Source organism: Vigna angularis, chromosome 10 (assembly GCF_016808095.1).
Source record: "Vigna angularis cultivar LongXiaoDou No.4 chromosome 10, ASM1680809v1, whole genome shotgun sequence".
NCBI classification, from domain to species: Eukaryota; Viridiplantae; Streptophyta; class Magnoliopsida; order Fabales; family Fabaceae; genus Vigna; species Vigna angularis.
The window spans coordinates 585,307-604,586 of NC_068979.1; the positions used below are offsets into that span (position 1 = coordinate 585,307).

At 34.0% G+C, this 19,280-nt stretch overlaps 3 protein-coding genes across 4 annotated transcripts; 1 reads left to right on the plus strand and 2 right to left on the minus strand.

Annotated features, from left to right (window-relative positions):
• The first annotated feature begins 604 nt into the window (after positions 1–604).
• LOC108319962 (chloride channel protein CLC-d) lies at positions 605–9,519 on the plus strand. Of its 2 annotated transcripts, none has more exons than XM_017551280.2 (23): positions 605–1,091; positions 1,195–1,267; positions 1,722–1,943; positions 2,041–2,087; positions 2,192–2,290; positions 3,455–3,529; positions 3,729–3,817; positions 3,945–4,085; positions 4,178–4,248; positions 4,343–4,422; positions 4,592–4,741; positions 5,378–5,437; positions 5,513–5,587; positions 6,017–6,168; positions 6,668–6,803; positions 6,873–7,004; positions 7,623–7,700; positions 7,784–7,839; positions 7,953–8,039; positions 8,116–8,272; positions 8,366–8,467; positions 8,559–8,605; positions 9,201–9,519. In XM_017551280.2, exons 1-23 carry the CDS (start codon positions 909–911, stop codon positions 9,292–9,294), a joined length of 2,406 nt encoding a protein of 801 aa, XP_017406769.1. In that variant the 5' UTR covers positions 605–908; the 3' UTR covers positions 9,295–9,519. The 2 variants fall into 2 exon arrangements, with proteins under 2 accessions (XP_017406769.1, XP_052725288.1); XM_052869328.1 differs by having other exon boundaries at positions 8,559–8,600.
• Positions 9,520–10,195: 676 nt separating this feature from the next.
• LOC108319932 (mavicyanin) lies at positions 10,196–11,141 on the minus strand. The gene is made up of 2 exons (XM_052869688.1): positions 10,880–11,141; positions 10,196–10,716 (listed from the first exon to the last, which is right to left on the minus strand). Exons 1-2 carry the CDS (start codon positions 11,049–11,051, stop codon positions 10,334–10,336), a joined length of 555 nt encoding a protein of 184 aa, XP_052725648.1. The 5' UTR covers positions 11,052–11,141; the 3' UTR covers positions 10,196–10,333.
• A 1,506-nt stretch (positions 11,142–12,647) lies between these two features.
• LOC108319888 (sugar transport protein 13) lies at positions 12,648–17,487 on the minus strand. The gene is made up of 5 exons (XM_017551187.2): positions 17,259–17,487; positions 15,925–16,250; positions 14,790–14,914; positions 13,572–13,863; positions 12,648–13,488 (listed from the first exon to the last, which is right to left on the minus strand). Exons 1-5 carry the CDS (start codon positions 17,389–17,391, stop codon positions 12,808–12,810), a joined length of 1,557 nt encoding a protein of 518 aa, XP_017406676.2. The 5' UTR covers positions 17,392–17,487; the 3' UTR covers positions 12,648–12,807.
• Between the last annotated feature and the right edge of the window lie 1,793 nt (positions 17,488–19,280).

A 19,280-nucleotide genomic window follows, 5' to 3' on the forward strand; every position in this document is an offset into this window, starting at 1 on the left:
AACTCGAAAATGAAACACACAACACGTTATTTAAAAAAAAAAAAAAAAAAAAATCTGGTCCGATGCACTTGTATTTTAAACATACTAAATGATGGTCCAAATGATATTAAGACGATTGCGATGAGAATTATTAGGTAGGTTATGAGCAATGTGATCCACATATTGACTAAGTTTTTGCATTTTAATACATTTCAATTTGGTAGCTTGAGACATTGCTTATATTTTTTTCATTTCAATTATGTTTTAAAAATTAAAATCTATAAATCCCACCCTCCATTGAAGCCATTTTTGAGAATTTGTCTTCAAGATACACAACGTGATAAAAAATAACACTGCCGCATTCCAGGCTGTGAACCACGCACTAACGTCCATCATCTGCAGCACGTAAAAGTTGCATCTATTTTAAATTTAATCATAGCCCAACTAATTAATTACTTACTTACTTAATTAATAAAATAATAAAATCTTAACCTGTCAACAGAAGAGGACTCATTTACTGCTTCAGAACTCCGTATCAAGCACGTGATTAAGTAAGCGGCCCCTCAGAATACGAGAACTACCAACCGTTCATAGCATTTATATGTGTTCTCAACCAACGAACTCAAAACTCCGTAACGTAGGCGTATCCGTATTGGAAAATTATTCAGTGCTCCCTCTAACTTGAGAAATTGGGTACACCAAAATACAAAGTGAGGACAATAACGAACGAACGCACCTTTGAAAGGGAAAAGGACGGAACAGCAGTGAAGAAAGAGAGTAGCCTACGACACTGCTGCTTCGCACTCCATGAATTGCTGATCCGCTACCGATGCGCGACTGAATCTACCGTAATATATATCGGAACAAAACCACGCGCGGGTTTTGGAATTGTTTTTTAGGTTTTGAGTTTCGGTTTCGATCGACCGACGATGCTGGCGAATCATTTCCAGAACGGCATCGAAACGGCGAGGCTCGTTTGGTCGCGGATTCCTAATTCTGATGAATCGCAGCTGCTCGACGACGCCGTTGGCATCATCAAGAAGAACGACGGAGGCGGTGTTGAGAGCCTTGACTATGAAGTTATAGAGAATTTTGCTTACCGTGAGGAGCAGGTTTTGCTCTTCTCTTTTAACTATTATTCTGATCGATTGATCTTCTCAATTATAATGCTTCTTCATTATGAAATGATATTCTGCTGTGCTTTTTTATTTTTAGGCGCAGCGAGGGAAGCTGTACGTGAGCTATTTGCTTGTGGTGAAATGGTTCTTCGCCTTGCTCATTGGCATTTGTACGGTGCTTTACTTTTTTTTTTTCTGAATAGCGAACTATTTAATTTGCAGGCAAGCATTAGCGGAAGTGTTATAAAATTATAGCTCATTTAGGTTGTAAGCTAAGATGTGAACTCGAAGCCTGAGTTTGAACTTGTTTTAAAGCTCTACTTACTGAGTGCTGAAAATTTTCAGCTGTGAAAATGTCTTATTATCTTCGAGTGAAAATGTCTGACTGAAGAAGTCCTATAACTCTTTCGCAGACAATGATTTAAATTGTTTATTGCGATTAGTTTCCCTTAGCACCTATAGGACTAAATTTTCACCACTGAGAATTTGGTGACTTTTGGTGTTGAATTTTCCAATTTTATTGAACACGACTTTAGTTTGGTTCTCACCTTGCATTTATCTCTATACCACCCTTATAGCGCTTTCAGAATTTCTTTATACGTTCTTTTCTTTGATTCCTTGCAGGTACAGGACTTGCTGCTGTTTTCATCAACATTGCTGTTGAAAATTTTGCTGGCTGGAAGTTTTCGGCGACATTTGATATAATTCAGAAGTCATATATTGCTGGATTCGTTGTGTATGTTCTGTTCAACTTGGCTTTGGTGTATTCTTCTGTATATATTATCACTCAATTTGCACCAGCAGCTGCTGGATCTGGTATTCCTGAAATCAAGGGTTACTTGAACGGTGAGATAAACTCTCCCGAGGTTTTAAAATTTGAGTTGGATGTTGATCCTGTAAGATTCCCAGTACACTTAGAGTGCTAATTCTCATTAATGTTCAGGAGTTGATACTCCCGGCATCCTTCTTTTCAGAACTTTAGTTGGAAAGGTGTGATGGATTACCTCTTCATTTTTTTTTTTTGCGGAGGGGTTGAGGGAGTCCTCTAGAAATGTTTGTCTGTCTAACTTGTGAGTTCTAATTTCGTGCCACAGATATTTGGAAGCATTGGTTCAGTGGGTGGAGGCCTTGCCTTGGGTAAAGAAGGTCCTCTTGTTCATACTGGTGCTTGTATTGCTTCTTTGCTTGGACAAGTAAGTACTTACTACTCAGATGTGCTAGTATCTGTATAGTGTGTTAAATTCTGTCCATTCAGTGAATACATGCGCGAGACCTTACAAGTATCTCTTTATCAATACTCTATTTAATCTAAATAGTTATGAGACTAAAATGTGACATCAATACGAGCTGAAGTGTCTGTTATATTTTAATATATCATTTAAATGATCTTTGCTTCGTACTAAGCATTTTCCAATCAAGTCCTCTGTGCATTACCATAGCCATGGCTATTCCTTTCTCTTATAATATAATGAACGTATCAGGGTGTGTCAACTTCAGCCAGAAATTAGTGATTGGACTAGTTTTAGTCCAAAAATCATCAGGCTAGCCCAATTCCAGCTTGGAGGTATTGATCGGGCTGGCCTGATTTAATGATTGGTCCATCTTATTTATGTTTGAACTCTCTGAACACATGCAGAAAGAAGTTTAATTCTTCCTGTATTGGTAACATAGTTATCAGTCTCATAAGAGATTCATGATAAGTGGTGGTTCTTCAGCTTGACGATGTAAATAGTTGGTTATATCAGTTTGGAGCGTGAATTATGCAAATTGTTTAATTACATCTTGTGGAAAATCGTGCTATTCTTCCACAGTTGGTTGTTATGTGTTGTCATCCAAAGGCCATCACTTTGCACTTGGTCATTGTGGTCGGAGTGACAAATTTTGTAGACAAAAACTCAAATAATTTGGCCATGAGAGCAAGCAAATCAGACAGTACTCTAGCTAGATCTACATCTTCTGTTCCACTCAAGCTGTGCTTGCTCTTGTTAGTGGGTTTGAAAGGGAAAAGAGCCACAACTCTGAACCTAATTGGCAGTTTTCTGTGTCTTTTGTATGTTCTAAGACAAACACCACCGAGTTTCAATTTTTTTTACTTTGGGGGGCAGTTTGTCAAACAATGAACCTTTATGTAGGACTTTTTAATCTCTTGATCAAAATATAGAGAAAAAAAAGTGAAATATAGATTCGTATAATCAAGTTTTATTTTAAAATTTAAATAAAGATATTTTCTAATCCAGATATTTTGAATTGTCAATTTTTTTTTTTTGACTTCATAATGTTTTGTGATTTTTATCGTGTTTATGCATATGCTTGCAAGCAAGAAACTTAATGAGATAACCTTTGATGTCCTTAAACAGGGTGGATCTACCAAGTATCATATAAATTCGAGGTGGTTTCAAGTGTTCAGAAGTGACCGGGATCGCCGTGATCTTGTAAACCACTTTGTTCCTATTAGTCTAGTTTTTATAAATGTTATCCAATTAAAGGAGATAACGTACTTTTTGTATATAGTATTCCATGATTACCCACACCTTTACCGAAAACACAATGATCTCCGTTTCATATAATCTGCTCCAATCCTAAATGTGAAAGAAGAAATGCTCATTTATAATTTCATTGATATCTTTAAAGGTAACCTGTGGATGTGCTGCTGGAGTTGCTGCTGCATTTAGAGCTCCAGTTGGTGGTGTGTTGTTTGCTTTGGAAGAGGTTACATCTTGGTATAAATTTTAATTCTTGATCAAAGATTCTGTTTTCTTAGAGATATGTGCAATAAAGGAAGTAATGTCTGTTCTTGTATTTGTTTATTGCTTTTATACCTAATAATTTGTTCATGTGCTGTTGTAGGTGGAGGAGTCAACTAATGTGGCGGGTCTTCTTCACTTCTGCTGTTGTGGCTGTTGTGGTTCGAGCTGCAATGGGATGGTGTAAGAGTGGAAAATGTGGACATTTTGGGTCCGGTGGATTTATAATATGGGATATATCAGAGTTAAGATCTAAGCTATCACCTTTTTCACTGTCAGTTGAATAGTCAGATATTTGTTTTCTTCCTTCCCCTTCTTGACTGATTTTGTTTTTAGTGGCCAAGAGGATTATTCCTTTGCAGAGTTATTTCCAATGGCTATTATTGGGGTTATTGGAGGTCTACTAGGTAGTAATTTTTTCCTTTATTTTGGGCTTCATCTGTACTGTGGGTTTACTTGGATATTGTTCGATTTTGTTAATATAGTATCAATAATTTGTAGGAGCTTTATTCAACCAGCTTACTCTTTATATTACCACTTGGCGACGAAATCATCTTCACATGAAAGGGAACAGGGTCAAGGTATGCTGTTGATTTTGATCTGATTGTTATCTTCTATGGTTTTGTAAAATACAGAAAAATCAATAGGGTGGTCAATATTCAATAATATTTTTTGTTTTTCTTCCTTTGGTACGTTTTCTTTTCTCATCTATTTTCTTTTCACTCATTCCCCCTTTCCTCTAAATTGCAGATTATTGAAGCATGCCTTGTATCCATTTTAACGTCAGTGATTTCATTTGGCTTGCCACTTCTAAGAAAATGTACTCCTTGCCCTGAATCTGATCCCGCATCTGGTATTGAATGTCCTCGACCTCCTGGAATGTATGGGAATTATGTAAATGTAAGAGCCTTGTTCTATAGAGTTTCTTTGATATGCTTTATCTTCATATTTATTTTGTTTTTACTGCATTTTAATTATCTATATCCTAATCTTCACATTTATTTTCACTTTATTTTTCATCTATTTCTCACCCAGTTCTTTCCTTCTTACAAAACAAACATGTTTTCAGTGCTACCTAAGTGGGAGGGAATGAGAAATTAAAACACTGCTGAAGCACTTTGCTTTTGCTTCTTATTGTGATAAATCATATCTCATGTAGTCTTCTTTTCTTTTTTATAAAAGAACAAATTTATTAGACAAAATAAAATTAGAGTCCTTTGACGAAAAGCTAAAGAAAGCAGTTAACGTGAAGAGGCTCAACTAAAATAAAAAATAAAAGGCTCAAAACCCAGTGAGGTTTCTCTCCCTGCATGTCATTGGAGATTCCTTTGAAAGAAGGGGGAATGAAACTGTGAAAGTGATGAAGTCAAACAGAGGGCATAAAGCTTGTTTCCAAAGTCTTTGTCCCACTTCCCTTATGCTGCTAGAGCAGACATTCAAAAAGAATTTAATTCCTTTCTAGCGACATTTGAGATGCCTCATTTTGTTTTAATTACTTCTGTGTATTGATTCTGTTCTATTCCTTGTGTTTTGCAGTTTTATTGTAGCAAAGACAACGAATACAATGATCTTGCAACTATTTTCTTCAATACACAGGTTTTGAATGAACTGGTTTTCTACTTTGTTTTTCTTTTCTTATTACATTACATTAATTTACTACTCTTGTTTCAGGATGATGCCATAAGGAATTTGTTCAGTGCAAAAACAATAAATGAGTACAGTTCCCAAAGTTTATTAACCTTTTTGGTATTGCATTCTTGCTTACTGATTTGGATTTTGCATACATCAAACATTAGTTCTGTGATATTTTCAATGTTATAATTATAGCAAACTTGGACTTTTGTATATTCTAGTATCTTTACGTAGCCATGCATGTAAGTTTCTAGTAAGAATACAGTGGGTAGAAGTTGATAGGAACCAATAACAGAAAGTAATTAAAATATTTCGTATGTAGGTATGGTTTTTCCAAAAGGGTTTGTAAATATGCGTTTTCTTCTGATTATAATGCACAAAAAATGGATGGTTTCCCCTCCTCAGGGAGGTTCTGTCCATCAAACTTGCTACAGGAATTGCAGTTGATTTATCTTCATATTCCTATATTAGAAAAAGTTGTCACTTGGAACTTGTGATGCTTTACATGTTTATATTGTAAGTATTATTTCTATTGTCTTGTAGGTTATGTTTTATGCCTTAGCAGTGGTCACGTTTGGTACTGCTGTGCCAGCTGGTCAATTTGTTCCTGGTATAATGATAGGATCAACATATGGGCGTCTTGTTGGCATGTTCGTTGTAAAATATTACAGAAAGCTCAACATTGAAGAGGGAACGTGAGTTTACTCATTGCTTTTGTTCGAATTCATGGTGACAAATATATAGGTTGCTTCGTTATTATACATATGAATTGGTTTTATTGTTAGAAGACATCTATTTTATCAATTGATCAATCTTCTATCTCGTTTTCTGGGTGATAGATACATGCTCCCCTCCTCCTTGTCCTCCTTGTTTATGATGTCTCAAGGAAAATTTATTCTCTATTTGAAGAGTTGACCGACATATTGGACATCGATGCCTTGAAGGACACCTATTGAGTTCTTCCAGGGGTTTGCGCTTTACAAAGGATTCCCCTTTTTATAATAGATTTATTGCTCTGTTCTCAATGACACAGCATGAGACTGAACATAACAACCCATTGAATTCTGTAACCACAATTAACCAACTCTATCTATTTTGCCCTATTTCCTTCTATTCTTCCATCGTGGGTCCTATGACAGTCATGTTTAGTTGTATTTTAATAGAAATTTACACTTAATATTTTCTTATCTTCAGGTATGCTTTGCTGGGAGCTGCATCTTTTCTTGGAGGCTCAATGCGGATGACAGTGTCTCTATGTGTGATTATGGTTGAAATTTCAAATAACTTAAAATTTTTACCTCTTATAATGCTTGTTCTTCTTATATCAAAGGTATGCATGTCAAAACTCCCTGCTATAAAGAAAAATTACTAGACAATGCACTAAGCTTTTCTATTACAGGCTGTTGGTGATGCTTTTAACGAAGGTATCTATGAGGAGCAGGCTCAATTGAGGGGCATTCCGTTACTGGAATCAAGGCCTAAATATGAGATGCGGAATATGACAGCAAAGGAAGCCTGTGGGAGTGGAAGGGTAAATATAATTTTAAAAAATTATATAAGAAAGTGCATATTCACTGAGTGTGTGTTGCTGTATTAGTTAAGAAGTTGGATATAGATTAACAGTTGTTGTCTAATTAAGTTGTGTTTTGATGGAAGTTTTCTAGTAGTGGGAGGGGAAAGATGAATGCAAATTGCTCCTCAATTCTTGTTAGCAGTTGTCCAATTTATGTTAACTTTTTCTTTCAGTGTTTCCAAGTGGTGAAATAGTTTGGAACGAAGAACAGGTTAGGGTCACCCAAGTTTAAAGCCTAGTTGAATTACTGGCTGTTCTGGATGCATTCTATTATAACCAAAGGCCGAGTTGTGTTGTGTAAAGGCAGATTGGAATATTTTATTTCTTCTCGTTTGGCACGTAAAAGAGGGAAGGAGGAGGGAATTAAAAAATAAAACTCTAATTGAATATATAAGCATTAAATTATGAGAGTGGATACAACCTAAAATCAGTGGGTGCTAGTTGAGGTGGTAATGTTGCCTTTATTGGTTAACATTTATGAAAAATGAGGCTGTCACCGGTAAACTATGTTTCACATGCTTTTAACTGTAGCTATTCCTTTGGGCGCTAATGTATGCTTAAATCTGTCTATTGAAGGTGGTCTCTTTCCCCCGTGTTGTTAAGGTTTCAGATGTGGTCTCCATTCTGCGGAGCAATAAACACAATGGTTTTCCAGTATGTATAAATCTTGTACTAATCTTGACTTGAACATTATTCCTTACATTTTCTTAGTTGTATTTCACAATTTACTATGCAAGGTGATTGATCACACAAGAAGTGGAGAACCACTTGTTATTGGGTTAGTGCTTCGTAGGTGAGAAAAATGAGATAAGAAACTTTATATACTCTATCATTTTGGTTGCAACTTGAGGTTAAAGCTTGCATCTCTTGAAAACTCAAGCTTCTTTATGCTTTTATTCTATGCAGTCATCTATTGGTAATTCTTCAGTCAAAGGTTGATTTCCAGCATAGCCATTTACCCTCGGATTCTCGAGGTGGGGCCAGATCAATTAGGTAAGGTTTCTTGTGAATTGTCGGTTAGGTGTTTTACATCTGTATGATGCCCTGTTTATGACTCCTTAACTTCCAGGCATGATTCTGGTGAATTTGCAAAGCCTGTTTCTAGTAAAGGAATATGTATTGAGGATATACATCTAAGTTCAGATGACTTAGAAATGTACATTGATCTTGCTCCATTTTTGAATCCCTCACCGTATATTGTACCAGAAGATATGTCTTTGACAAAGGTGTGTCATCCAAAGTGAATTAAATAATCTTTTTTCATTTCCATTATCCATTTTGGTAGTCAGATGACCATGATGTCTGACTGATGAAAACAGGTATACAATCTTTTCCGTCAACTTGGTCTAAGGCATTTATTTGTTGTTCCTCGACCATCTCGTGTGCTTGGTTTGATAACGAGAAAAGATTTGTTGATTGAGGTAATCTTAGTAACTGTTCAATCTTTTGGTGTATTGGAGTTGAACCTGCATAAATTTATCTTTAAACTTATTGTACTCTGTAATTTGACAGGACAATAAAAATGTGAATACGTTAGAGCTTCAGTCAACTAGTGTAAGGTCTCTGAAGCTTTACACCTCCTATTCTGTTTATTCAAATTCTAAATTTGAATATTTTATGTCTATCATATTTGTTTATATTCTAAATTCTAAAAGCTGTTAGTTTTTCTTTGTTGTGGATTACCACGGTTCCTATGAAACTGAGTTCTATTTTGGTGGACCTTTCCAAAATTTATTCTGATATTTAGTGTCAGCAAAATTGCTATTTTTATTGTCAAGGTTTGCAGGCATGTCTACTATGCTGTTTATTGTTTTTAGTGATCCCCTAGCACAAAACAGGAGTGTTATCTTTTACTCAAATTATCTTTTCGAAATATATCGTTGACCATGTGTGCACGATTTGCAGAAAGTGAACGCGGTTATGGACACAGCTTTGTGAGATTATCTCTTCATAAGAAACATGATTTTTTTTTATTAATAACCTCTAATCAAGCTATACTTTTTTAGATCCATTAAGAGGATGAATGGGACTGAAACCTCTATCTATCTTTATATTTAGTGGTATTTTTTCTGCAATAAATATGTGCAACTGTGTAGTCTTGGGAAAGATTAATTATGAATCTACCAGGATTCATATGGTTGTCTCTCTCCACAGGATAGGACATCAGTATAAAAGATTGACGACAAGGAATACAGAGGTGGAGCGCCCTTTGCTAAATGGACTGCTCCAGAATCAGATACCTGACTAACGCCGCCTGTAACTTACTCGAAGTTCTTTCCGCGTTCAATTTTCCTTGAAGATCATTCTTTATTATTTATATTATTTTTGTATTCATGTTCAAGTAGGCTAGATAAACCAATATTTAGGAATGGGGTTGTAAACAGCATGCCCTAGAATTTTGTATATTAGACACTAGGGAACATAATGATAGTTGACTTTAGTGTGGTCTTTCAAGATCCGTGTTTCTTTTTCATTTCTTCTTTTGGTTTAGGTCATTGCTTTCTTCGCTTTCCATCTGTTATAACGGATGCCTAATTTAAGAGTATCAATAGTTATAAACTAAATGTTATAAAATTAAAATCAATTTAAAAATTTATTTCAGTCATTCAAATGGTATTTAATTTTAAAATCTTTTAAGTTCTATCATTATTTTTCATTTTTATGTTAAAATTTATGTGAATTAATTAATATGATAGAAGCAATCACAAAACACTACAAAAGGATAAACATTTGTTGGAAAATATATTAACGTATGAGTTACCACGAATTGATATTTTATAATTTAAAATTCAAATATTTATTAAACACAATAACATGATCTACAGTGTACGCAGTAACGAGATCTCACTTGACAACAAACTACTTTTCACAAGTAATTTCTACTGTTTATGTTAACATAAATATATTATTAATATTTATATAATATTCCAATGATAAACTCATTCACATAACACGTCGGGATGAACATTTTATTGAAATTGGAGAAAATTTTACCTTTAATTAACAGAGATAAACCTTTTTTACTGAATATTTGTGTCTGATTGAAATTATATAATATTTATTCATTTAATATTTGTAACAGAAACATTTTTTTCGGTTAATATTTATTCAAGCTAGTGTCTAAACTCAACCAATCCAAAAATCAGACGTGAAAAGAAAATCTCGTCATTAGAAAACGTTTACAAGGATCGTGACAATGAAAAAGTATCGAAATATCTTGACATGTCCAAAATAAAAAATCCAAATGGCGAGTAAACCATATTATTCTTAACAAGTATAAATCCCAATCATGCATGGGTAGAAAGAGTAAGAAATGCAACCAAAGCAATAGCCAAAGTCAAGACCCCGACACCTCCTTTGGCAACAATGAATGGGGATGCAACATTTGGAGAGGGTGCTGGTACATTAGCAGGTGGAACTGGAGATGCCATTGCTGATGTTGGTGTTGGTGCTGCTGCAGCAGATACCTTCACCACGTTGATATCAACCTTCTGCCCTGCTTGGCAGTGACCAGGAATGCCACATAAGAAGAAATGGTGACCATAATTTGTTATCTTTATGGTGTCATTCCCAGTAGTCATGGTTGTCAACGGGGACGATGCATTGCAGGACTTGTACATAGCATGTGTCACTCGCATCACGTTGTGGAACTTGGCATTGTACTCAAAAACTGATCACACAAATTACCAGTTTTTAGTTCTTTCAAGCGAATATTTTGATAAGGTGGTTTGTTTTGTTAAAGGAGGTTGAAAGGATTTTCCATTTCCTAGAAAATTTCGAACTCATCTATGTCCCAATGAACATAAGTAAAGAGTTGGAGCGAGGGAACTTACTGATACTGTCACCAACTTGGAAATTCTTGGTAGCAGCCCATTTCTTATAATCTATATTACCAATGATGGTCCAGCCAGACGAGTCCCCAACCTTGTGCACAGCTGCCTGTGAAACATGAAAAGCTGCCATCATCATCAGCAAGAAAACCACAGCTTTCTCTGTGAATGCCATGGCTACAAGCTCTGCACAGTAATTAGGAATCACCTTTTCCTTTTCCTGAGGTTTGAGCAATTGAGCCTCTTCTCTTCTCTTCTCTCTGGGATCTTTATATATCCTTTTTCACTAGGGAGATGGAGAATGGAACTTAAAGAATAGAAAAGTTAATTAGTTGGTTCTTTTATTATTATTATTATTATTATTATTATTATTATTATTATTATTATTATTATTATTATTATTATTATTATTATTATTATTTCTTTTGATGAAAACCTCCTTTTTAATATGAACAAGGTGGCCCCATTGGGTCTCGTTGCAATCAAGTTTGGAAGGTGAAAGTGGATCAAAGACTGTCTTCATATTTTTGGCTAAATTTTATTTGGCCCTTTATTAGATTAGCTTGCATGACAACAAATATATAGATCAATATCATGCATGGTAAGAAGATTTATAAGTACAAATTAAACTAGTGTGTGGTAAAACCGGTCCAAACTTGAATTAATGCATTTGCATGCAAGCATTTTTAACTGGGTGGTGTTTTATTTTGATTTTCACCTTTGCTTTCGCTGATTAAAAAAAAACTTTACTTTGAAAACAAAGTATCAATCAAGTGAAATACAACGAACAAAGTGGAGCGCATGCAGAAAAAAATCGATGACGAAGAAGATTAAATTAACTAGGGATTATAAAGGTTGAATCATAGATAATGGCCGTGAAAATGGTAATAAAGAGCATATTTGTGTATTAAAATGTGAACCAAAATACTGATAATTGAGAATATACTCTGTATCCTTACAATTTGCGACATGATAGTCTTTGTTGTGAGTGGTTATGGGTTTAAGTTAGTGAAACTTGAAAGGCAAGAATGTCGGAGAAAACGATTTGGATCTGTGCGGCTACTGCACTTCATTGCAACCATGATGACTTTTCTGTATATTTAACATGTTTTGTGAAATGATTGGTGAGTGTCATCATGAAATAGCAACCACTCTACTACATTGTTCCCATTTGGAGGTCGCATTGCTTTGCGCATGAGAAAAGCAATAAGCATTCTCTTTACACAACAACATCCACTACCATGATACTGTAACTTATGAGTCTTTTATATTCATTAAGGAGATTACATAAATGTTACCTCAATTAGGTAATTAACACCATTTTCAACTCAAAAAAGTCAATTAATTAATAAATTATTTTTCTTATATCATACTGAAGTTTCTTATTTCTATCACTAAAATTCACATTTAAATTTTCAACTATCTCCTGCTTTAAGAGTGAGTTTCTTCTACATTTTCCACTTTAGTGTTTTGTTAAAAATGAAGGCCATAGAATTGACTTGAGTTGTGAATGTCATCATTTGTTGTAAGAAAATATTTCAGCACAATCACTGATCAACTTAGTTACTTGTTTTCAAATAAAATCGTGTAATGCTTTACAGAAAATACTCCACACCATTATTGATATAGGAAATCTTTGTAATTATTTAAAGCACCATAAAAATTTCTAACTTTTCATTACGTGTTTTCGTTCTGTTCCTTTGCTTATGCTCCTATTGCTGTTTTCTTAACCTTTATCAGATTAAATTTTTTTCGAAGTAAAACGTGTAAAGGAAGAATAAACTATACTGTTATATATATATATAGCTTGAAAACAGGAACAACTACAAAGTTGCAGGAGTTTGAAGGGGAAATAAAAAAACAAAAAAAAAAACTAGCTTATTAGCTGTAACAAGGGAAGATTGATTCTCTATATCCTAAAATGATGTAATCTACAAAACAGAGGATGGATCAAATCCATTAGAGATATTGGCGGCTTTGTCATCATCATCGATGAACCTCTTCCAGAACCAGTGTTGTTTCCACACTCTCTCAGTCATCTCTTCAATGGGGATATTCTTTGTCTCGGGTAACAAGAAAAGCACGAAGACAGACATGATAAAGACCCAGCCAGAGAAGAACAAGAAGATGCCGAACTTGAAGTGGCAGAGCATAGAGAGGAAGGCTTGCGCAATGACGAAGGTGAAGAGCAAGTTGACGCAAACGGTGACACTCTGTCCGGCGGAACGAGTCTCCAATGGGAAAGTCTCACTGGGGATAAGCCACCCAAGAGGACCCCAAGACCATGCAAAAGAAGACACGAAAGTGCACACCAACACAACCACCACCACTGCATAAACTTTCGAAAGGTCGTTCGAATCGTCCTTCACCTTTATTCCCAATATGATGGCTATCGCCACTTGAGACAAAAACATCTGCACACCAGCTTCCAGCAAGAGAAGACGACGTCCCAGTTTGTCCACCGAGTAGATAGAAACAACGGTGGAGAGCACGTTAACAGCTCCAGTTATCACGGCGGAATACAGGGATGCATCGCTCCCGAATCCTAACGTGTTGAACAGGACCGGAGCATAAAACATGATTGCGTTGATGCCCGTGAATTGTTGGAATATCTGTTTTAACATATGAATGAGTTGAGTTATGTTATGTATGTACATATGGCTGAATCTGTTTACGTGTTCTGACAGTTAATTACCTGGAGCGCAATGGAGATCACAATCTGTGGTCTGTTTCTGCGTTTGAGGAGATTCCTGAAAGGGTGCTTGACCTCTTTGGCGACACGACTTGCCTCAACGAGCTCCAGAAACTCAGGTTCAACGTTGTCGGTGCCACGAATCTTTCTTAGCACAGCTTTTCCTTCATCCAAACGGCCACGTTCAATGAGACTGTTGGGGGTGTCCACCACCAGCAAGGCTCCTACGGTCAGCATAAGTGCTGGGATTCCGGCCAACCCCAGAGATAGCCTCCAACCCCACCCACCTTTGATTCTGTTGTTCCATGTCACCACACAATAATACTCAGTCAATACAGCTCCAAAACACACAAACAAAAAATTCGGAATTTAATTATTATGTCTCAAACATTAGCAATCATTTTACGACAGAACATAATCATTTCTCTTGAATGAATGCCCGTGTGATGTTTTTTTTTTTTTTTTTACTTTGTATCAGGGATTTCCCCAGTACTAGCTTCCCATGCATTTCTAAAATATGAACTGAAAAGTCTTGAAAAAATTGTGAAAATTTGGAAAGCCTAAAAGGTTTGGCCTGGACCATGTGGGCCTTTTCTGACATGGGTGACAACGAAAATGCAAAATATTGGAACAGGATTCTCTGCTATTGAAGAAAGAAATATACAATAAATGTAGTTCAACTGTTGAAGACGTCACTGTTGAATTAAACATGATATTTGTTTTAAATAATTTATCAGAAAGAGAACTATAGGTTCAACGCCTGAAATCCTCCGCAGTTTAAAATCGCGCAGTGTTTTAGTCCATTTTTTCTGAAGCATGCGCCTTTGACGAATGACTCAAAACACATGGTTGATGGCCACACTGAATTGACACTTGTCTCGTTAGCAAATAACTCACTACAGAGAAGCAAGCATGGGCTACAACTTTGATTACGTTGATTAAACATAAAAGTCATACTAATGGTTGTCCTTTTGTTGTTTCCCTTTCAACAGTTAACAATTTTGACCGGTATCACCGGTACTATTATTTACTACTTCGATTTGATAACTATTACTTGTGATGAAAACTCAACACTGGAAAAAAAATACAATCTGGGAGACTGCTATTTTGACTTTAATACTAACTTACTCTTTTCTAAAAAACACGTCACATCATCTGATTGGGTTAGTTTTCCAAATCTAATGAAGTAAGTACTCTGAAGAAACGTAATAAAGTACTTACTTGTTGGTGCCATAGTTGACAAGGTTGGCAAATAGAATGCCAATGGTGACATTGAGCTGGAACAGTATGTTCAATGCTCCTCGTATTCTTGGAGGTGCGATCTCTGAGAGGAACACCGGCACGGCCTGTCATCAAAAAATATCTAATGATCGGACTACAAGTAGTTTATGTATAAACAGATACGTAAGGAATCAATAAACATATATAAGGTCCAACTTATGACTAATAGAGTAAAGAATGACGGAAAAATGGAACCTTTTCAATTTTTCAAAAGCGAAACTTTTAAATTGATTCAAATTTGGAAGCTACAAAGAATTGTACCAAGGTGACAAAAACTAACAATTATAAAATATGGTAAAAAAATAAAAGGGTCACTGTCACAAGTGCCTTAAACGTCCAATGGTAAGAATATTTAAAAGTATAAGAAAAATTATTAAGAAACTGGATTTGGGAAATTGATGGCGATTAGGAGTGTGGGAGTAACAGGAAAAATGATTAAGAAAATTGTGACAAAAGTCTGGGATTTGGGTCCCGTTGGCACATGACAATCCACAAGTAGTTGTAGGACACATATACTCATCTCTCTGCACGACAAAGCCATTGAATTTTTATGTATATTAAATTCTTAACCTAATATAAATTCATAGGTCGGCCATGTTCTCTCTCTATAGAATATAGATACACGCAATACATACTAAATAAGAACTGAATATACTATTTTTTCTCTTTAGACGAAAGGGACACAGGAATCTTGACTACGCAAATAAACATGACCACTATGTAAAAATAATATCTTCGTTTAAACTATACAAGAAAACCATATCCTATTCTGATTAAAATCTCTTACTATTTTTCTTAAAATGTCATTTTCGTAAGACAAAAACTGTATATTGTGATTATTTTCTTTCAAAGCATTTATTATTTTATACATACAGCAATCAATGAACGACTGACACATGCATAGCAATATTTATTTTCGACCACAACCTATAGCAACAGTGCCTCAGTTAGTCAACACGGACTCGTTTAACTTAAATTAGTGAGTACTACGTAGCAGTATAACACGTACGTAGTTCAAATTGACGTTTTCGAACAAAATATCACTGTTAACTAAAGAAAAGATGAAAATGGGTACCTGATTAGCAAAACCAACTCCACAACCAAGAAGGATTCTACCAACAATGAGCATAGCAAGGTCTTGAGCGGCGGCATTAAGGACAACTCCACAGATGAAGAAGAATCCAGCGATGAGCATAGTTAGCCTTCTTCCCAACCTACGAGTCGTGTAGGAAGCGAAGAACGTTGCAGTCAAACCAGCCAGATACAGAGACGAGGTGAATAGCTGCAATCCTTGGTTGTCGTATTTGCAGTAATTGCTATCCAAACCTTTCTCTTGCACCGTCTTTTTGTACACGGTCGGAAAAAACTTCTTCAAGAATGGTGGCATAGACGTCACACCACCTGATTAAACAGACCACCGTAACATTATTAATACTCCCAAAGGAAAAAAGAAAAATGTTTCTTTAATTATTCTTTTTACAATTTTTTTATAACTATCTAGGTAAGGTGTTATGGTTATGTTTCAAATATATATATATATATATATATATATATATATATATATATATATATATATATATATATCAATAAAATAGTAAAATGTATTGTCAGAAAAAGTTGTTAAAAAAATTGTTAATATAATAATCCAACAAAAAAATATGCTCAATTAATATTAGAACATAAAAAAGATTGTCCTTACGAAGAAAGAGAAAGTGGGTTTACTTCTCATTGACTTTTAGGGTATATAATTGAAAAATATGGTAAGGAAAATGAGAAAACTATGCACAAACAAAACTAAAAAAAAAATGTTGTTTAACAATTTGTTTTTATAATTTTTTACCGTATATATATATATATATATATATATATATATATATATATATATATAATTTTGTGATTGATCGGTTTAAATATACATACATTTTATAATTAATCTATTTTAAATATATAAATATTTTGTGATTGATCTGTTTGAAATATATATACGAATCAAATAATGATACCTGATCTGTTATTAAAAAGTTGCAGAAGAAATTTGTTAATATCGGAATCGAAACTAAAAACTAATATTTTCAGATAAAAGAAAAACTTGTTAATTTCATTATATACTTATCCAATAACTTTTTCATTCCATCTCATTGTAGTGAGATCCGAAGGAGGATATTTCAAATCAGAACTAAACACAAAAGATTGGATCTATGATCAAGAGACTAGGTTGGAATATAGTAATAAATTAATATATTTTGTTCACGGGAGAAAAAAAGAAGATTCAAAACGAGATATAGGTTGGTGGTAGTGTCTAACGAGGTAGGTCACCTATGGTTGATTTGGTGAAAAACAAGAAAAAATGTTTATAAATTGTAAAGGAATAAGAAACGGGTGGGTATGTATGGAGAGAAGAAGGATTACCTGAAACACCGACGTCGTAACCGAACATAAGACCACCGGTGGCAGCCATGATACAGGAAATAATAACTATGGGAGTGATTTTGGCCTCAAATTCGCCGCCCGAGGCGGCGCTGGCGAAACCTCCACCGGCCATGGTTGGCGTGTGCGCGAGCAGCAAGCGAAGCAGTGATGAGGAAGACGGAATCAATGTAATGTTGTTGTGATAGGACGAAGGCAGCTTGTGAAAGAGAGTGTTGAATGGAAGGGTGTATTTATAGGCGTTGCGAAGCTAGATGATAAGAAACTAATACATCTTTATGATCTCAGATAGGCCCACGTGGCTTTTAAAGATTATTTTAAGATTTTCTTTCTACTTTAATTTAATATTATGACGGATTAAATATAATTTTTCAAGATATTATACTAAACTTATATTGAAAATCTATACAGGAAGAGAATGAGTTTTGCGAAATCAACTTTTAAGATGTTCATAATTTTAATTATTATTTTTTTGTATATCCTTACATCTCTAAATTAAGTGTGAAAATCATATAATATTTTAAGAGAGATCTACATTTAGAAAAAAGAAAAAACAAATCAAATCTTTAATACATCTTTATGATCTGAGACGTGGCTTTTAAAGATTTTTTTAAGATTTTCTCTCTACTTTAATTTAATATTATCTTCTTTATTGATGGATTAAATATAATCTTTCAATAGTTTCAATATTATACTAAAATTATATTGAAAATCTATATAAAAAGGGAATGAGTTTTATAAAAACAACTTTAAGATGTTCATAATTTATTTATTTTTGTATATCCTTATCTCTAAATTAAGTGTGAAATCAATAACAAAGTAATATAATATTTTAAGAGAGATCTACATTTAGAAAAAATAAAAAAACAAACCAGATCTTTAAATATCTTTATTATGCAACACGATTCACGAAAAAGCAATACAACATTTCAAATTAAATTTTATAAAAATGCTTTAAATAGATAATAACTTTACAAATTAATATATCACAAATTTCATTCAAGATAATTATACAGCCAGAATATTTTTATTTCGGTTAAAAGTAATTTTTTTTAACATTAGATACGGTATCATTGAAGGTATTGCCTATCAAAAACTTCAATTGCACATAATTTAATTTTTATTATCAAGATAATCTATTCTATATCTAAAGTTACATTATAAGTTTTTTTAACTTACTTTATCTATTATATATTTGTTATTTACCATTTATTATCAATGACTACTTTTTACGATATATTTGTTAAAATATATATATAGATAAATAAATATATCTAATTTTGTATCCCGACAAACACGATACTAACAGGTGTGAAACTGTTGGCGAAATATGTTGGCAAGAAGCTTAATCAATGATTCGATTCAATCTATGTGGAAAGAATCTACGGTGTCCAAAGTACAACCTGATTTAATAAATAAAAAAAAAACGTAGAAAGAAAAAAGATATGTGGAAATTGTGTTTACAATTGTTTTATCATAAAAAAGAAAATAAAAAAAGAAAACCTGATCCACCCATTTAATTTAGGGAATATATAATAATGTGGTTTTTCGATATTGTATTTAATTATGTGTGAACAAGAAGAAGAAAAATACAAAACTATTTTCCCTTATGCCCATGCAATGAAGTTCTTAATTTGACCTACTATTTTATTCAGTCAATGGTCCAACTCATCATACGTCAAATCTGTGTCTTACTTTCTACATGTCAAAACAAAAAGACATGGAAACTTATATTCAGCTGCATAAAAAACTTAATCCTAGTTTTGTTTCTGTTTTTACTTGTAATTGAAATTTTCTAGTCAGATGATATAATAATTTTCCTTTAAAATTTTGTGAAAAAATTGGTTAAAACATAATTATTTAAGTTCATGATTATGTTGGTCGGAGATATCAAGTCTATTAAATATAAAGTTAAATTATAATAATTTTATAAATAAAGTATTAAATTTGAATTTGTTTTCTAATCATGTCAGTTCCATCCTGCATTCACATGTATATGCAAAA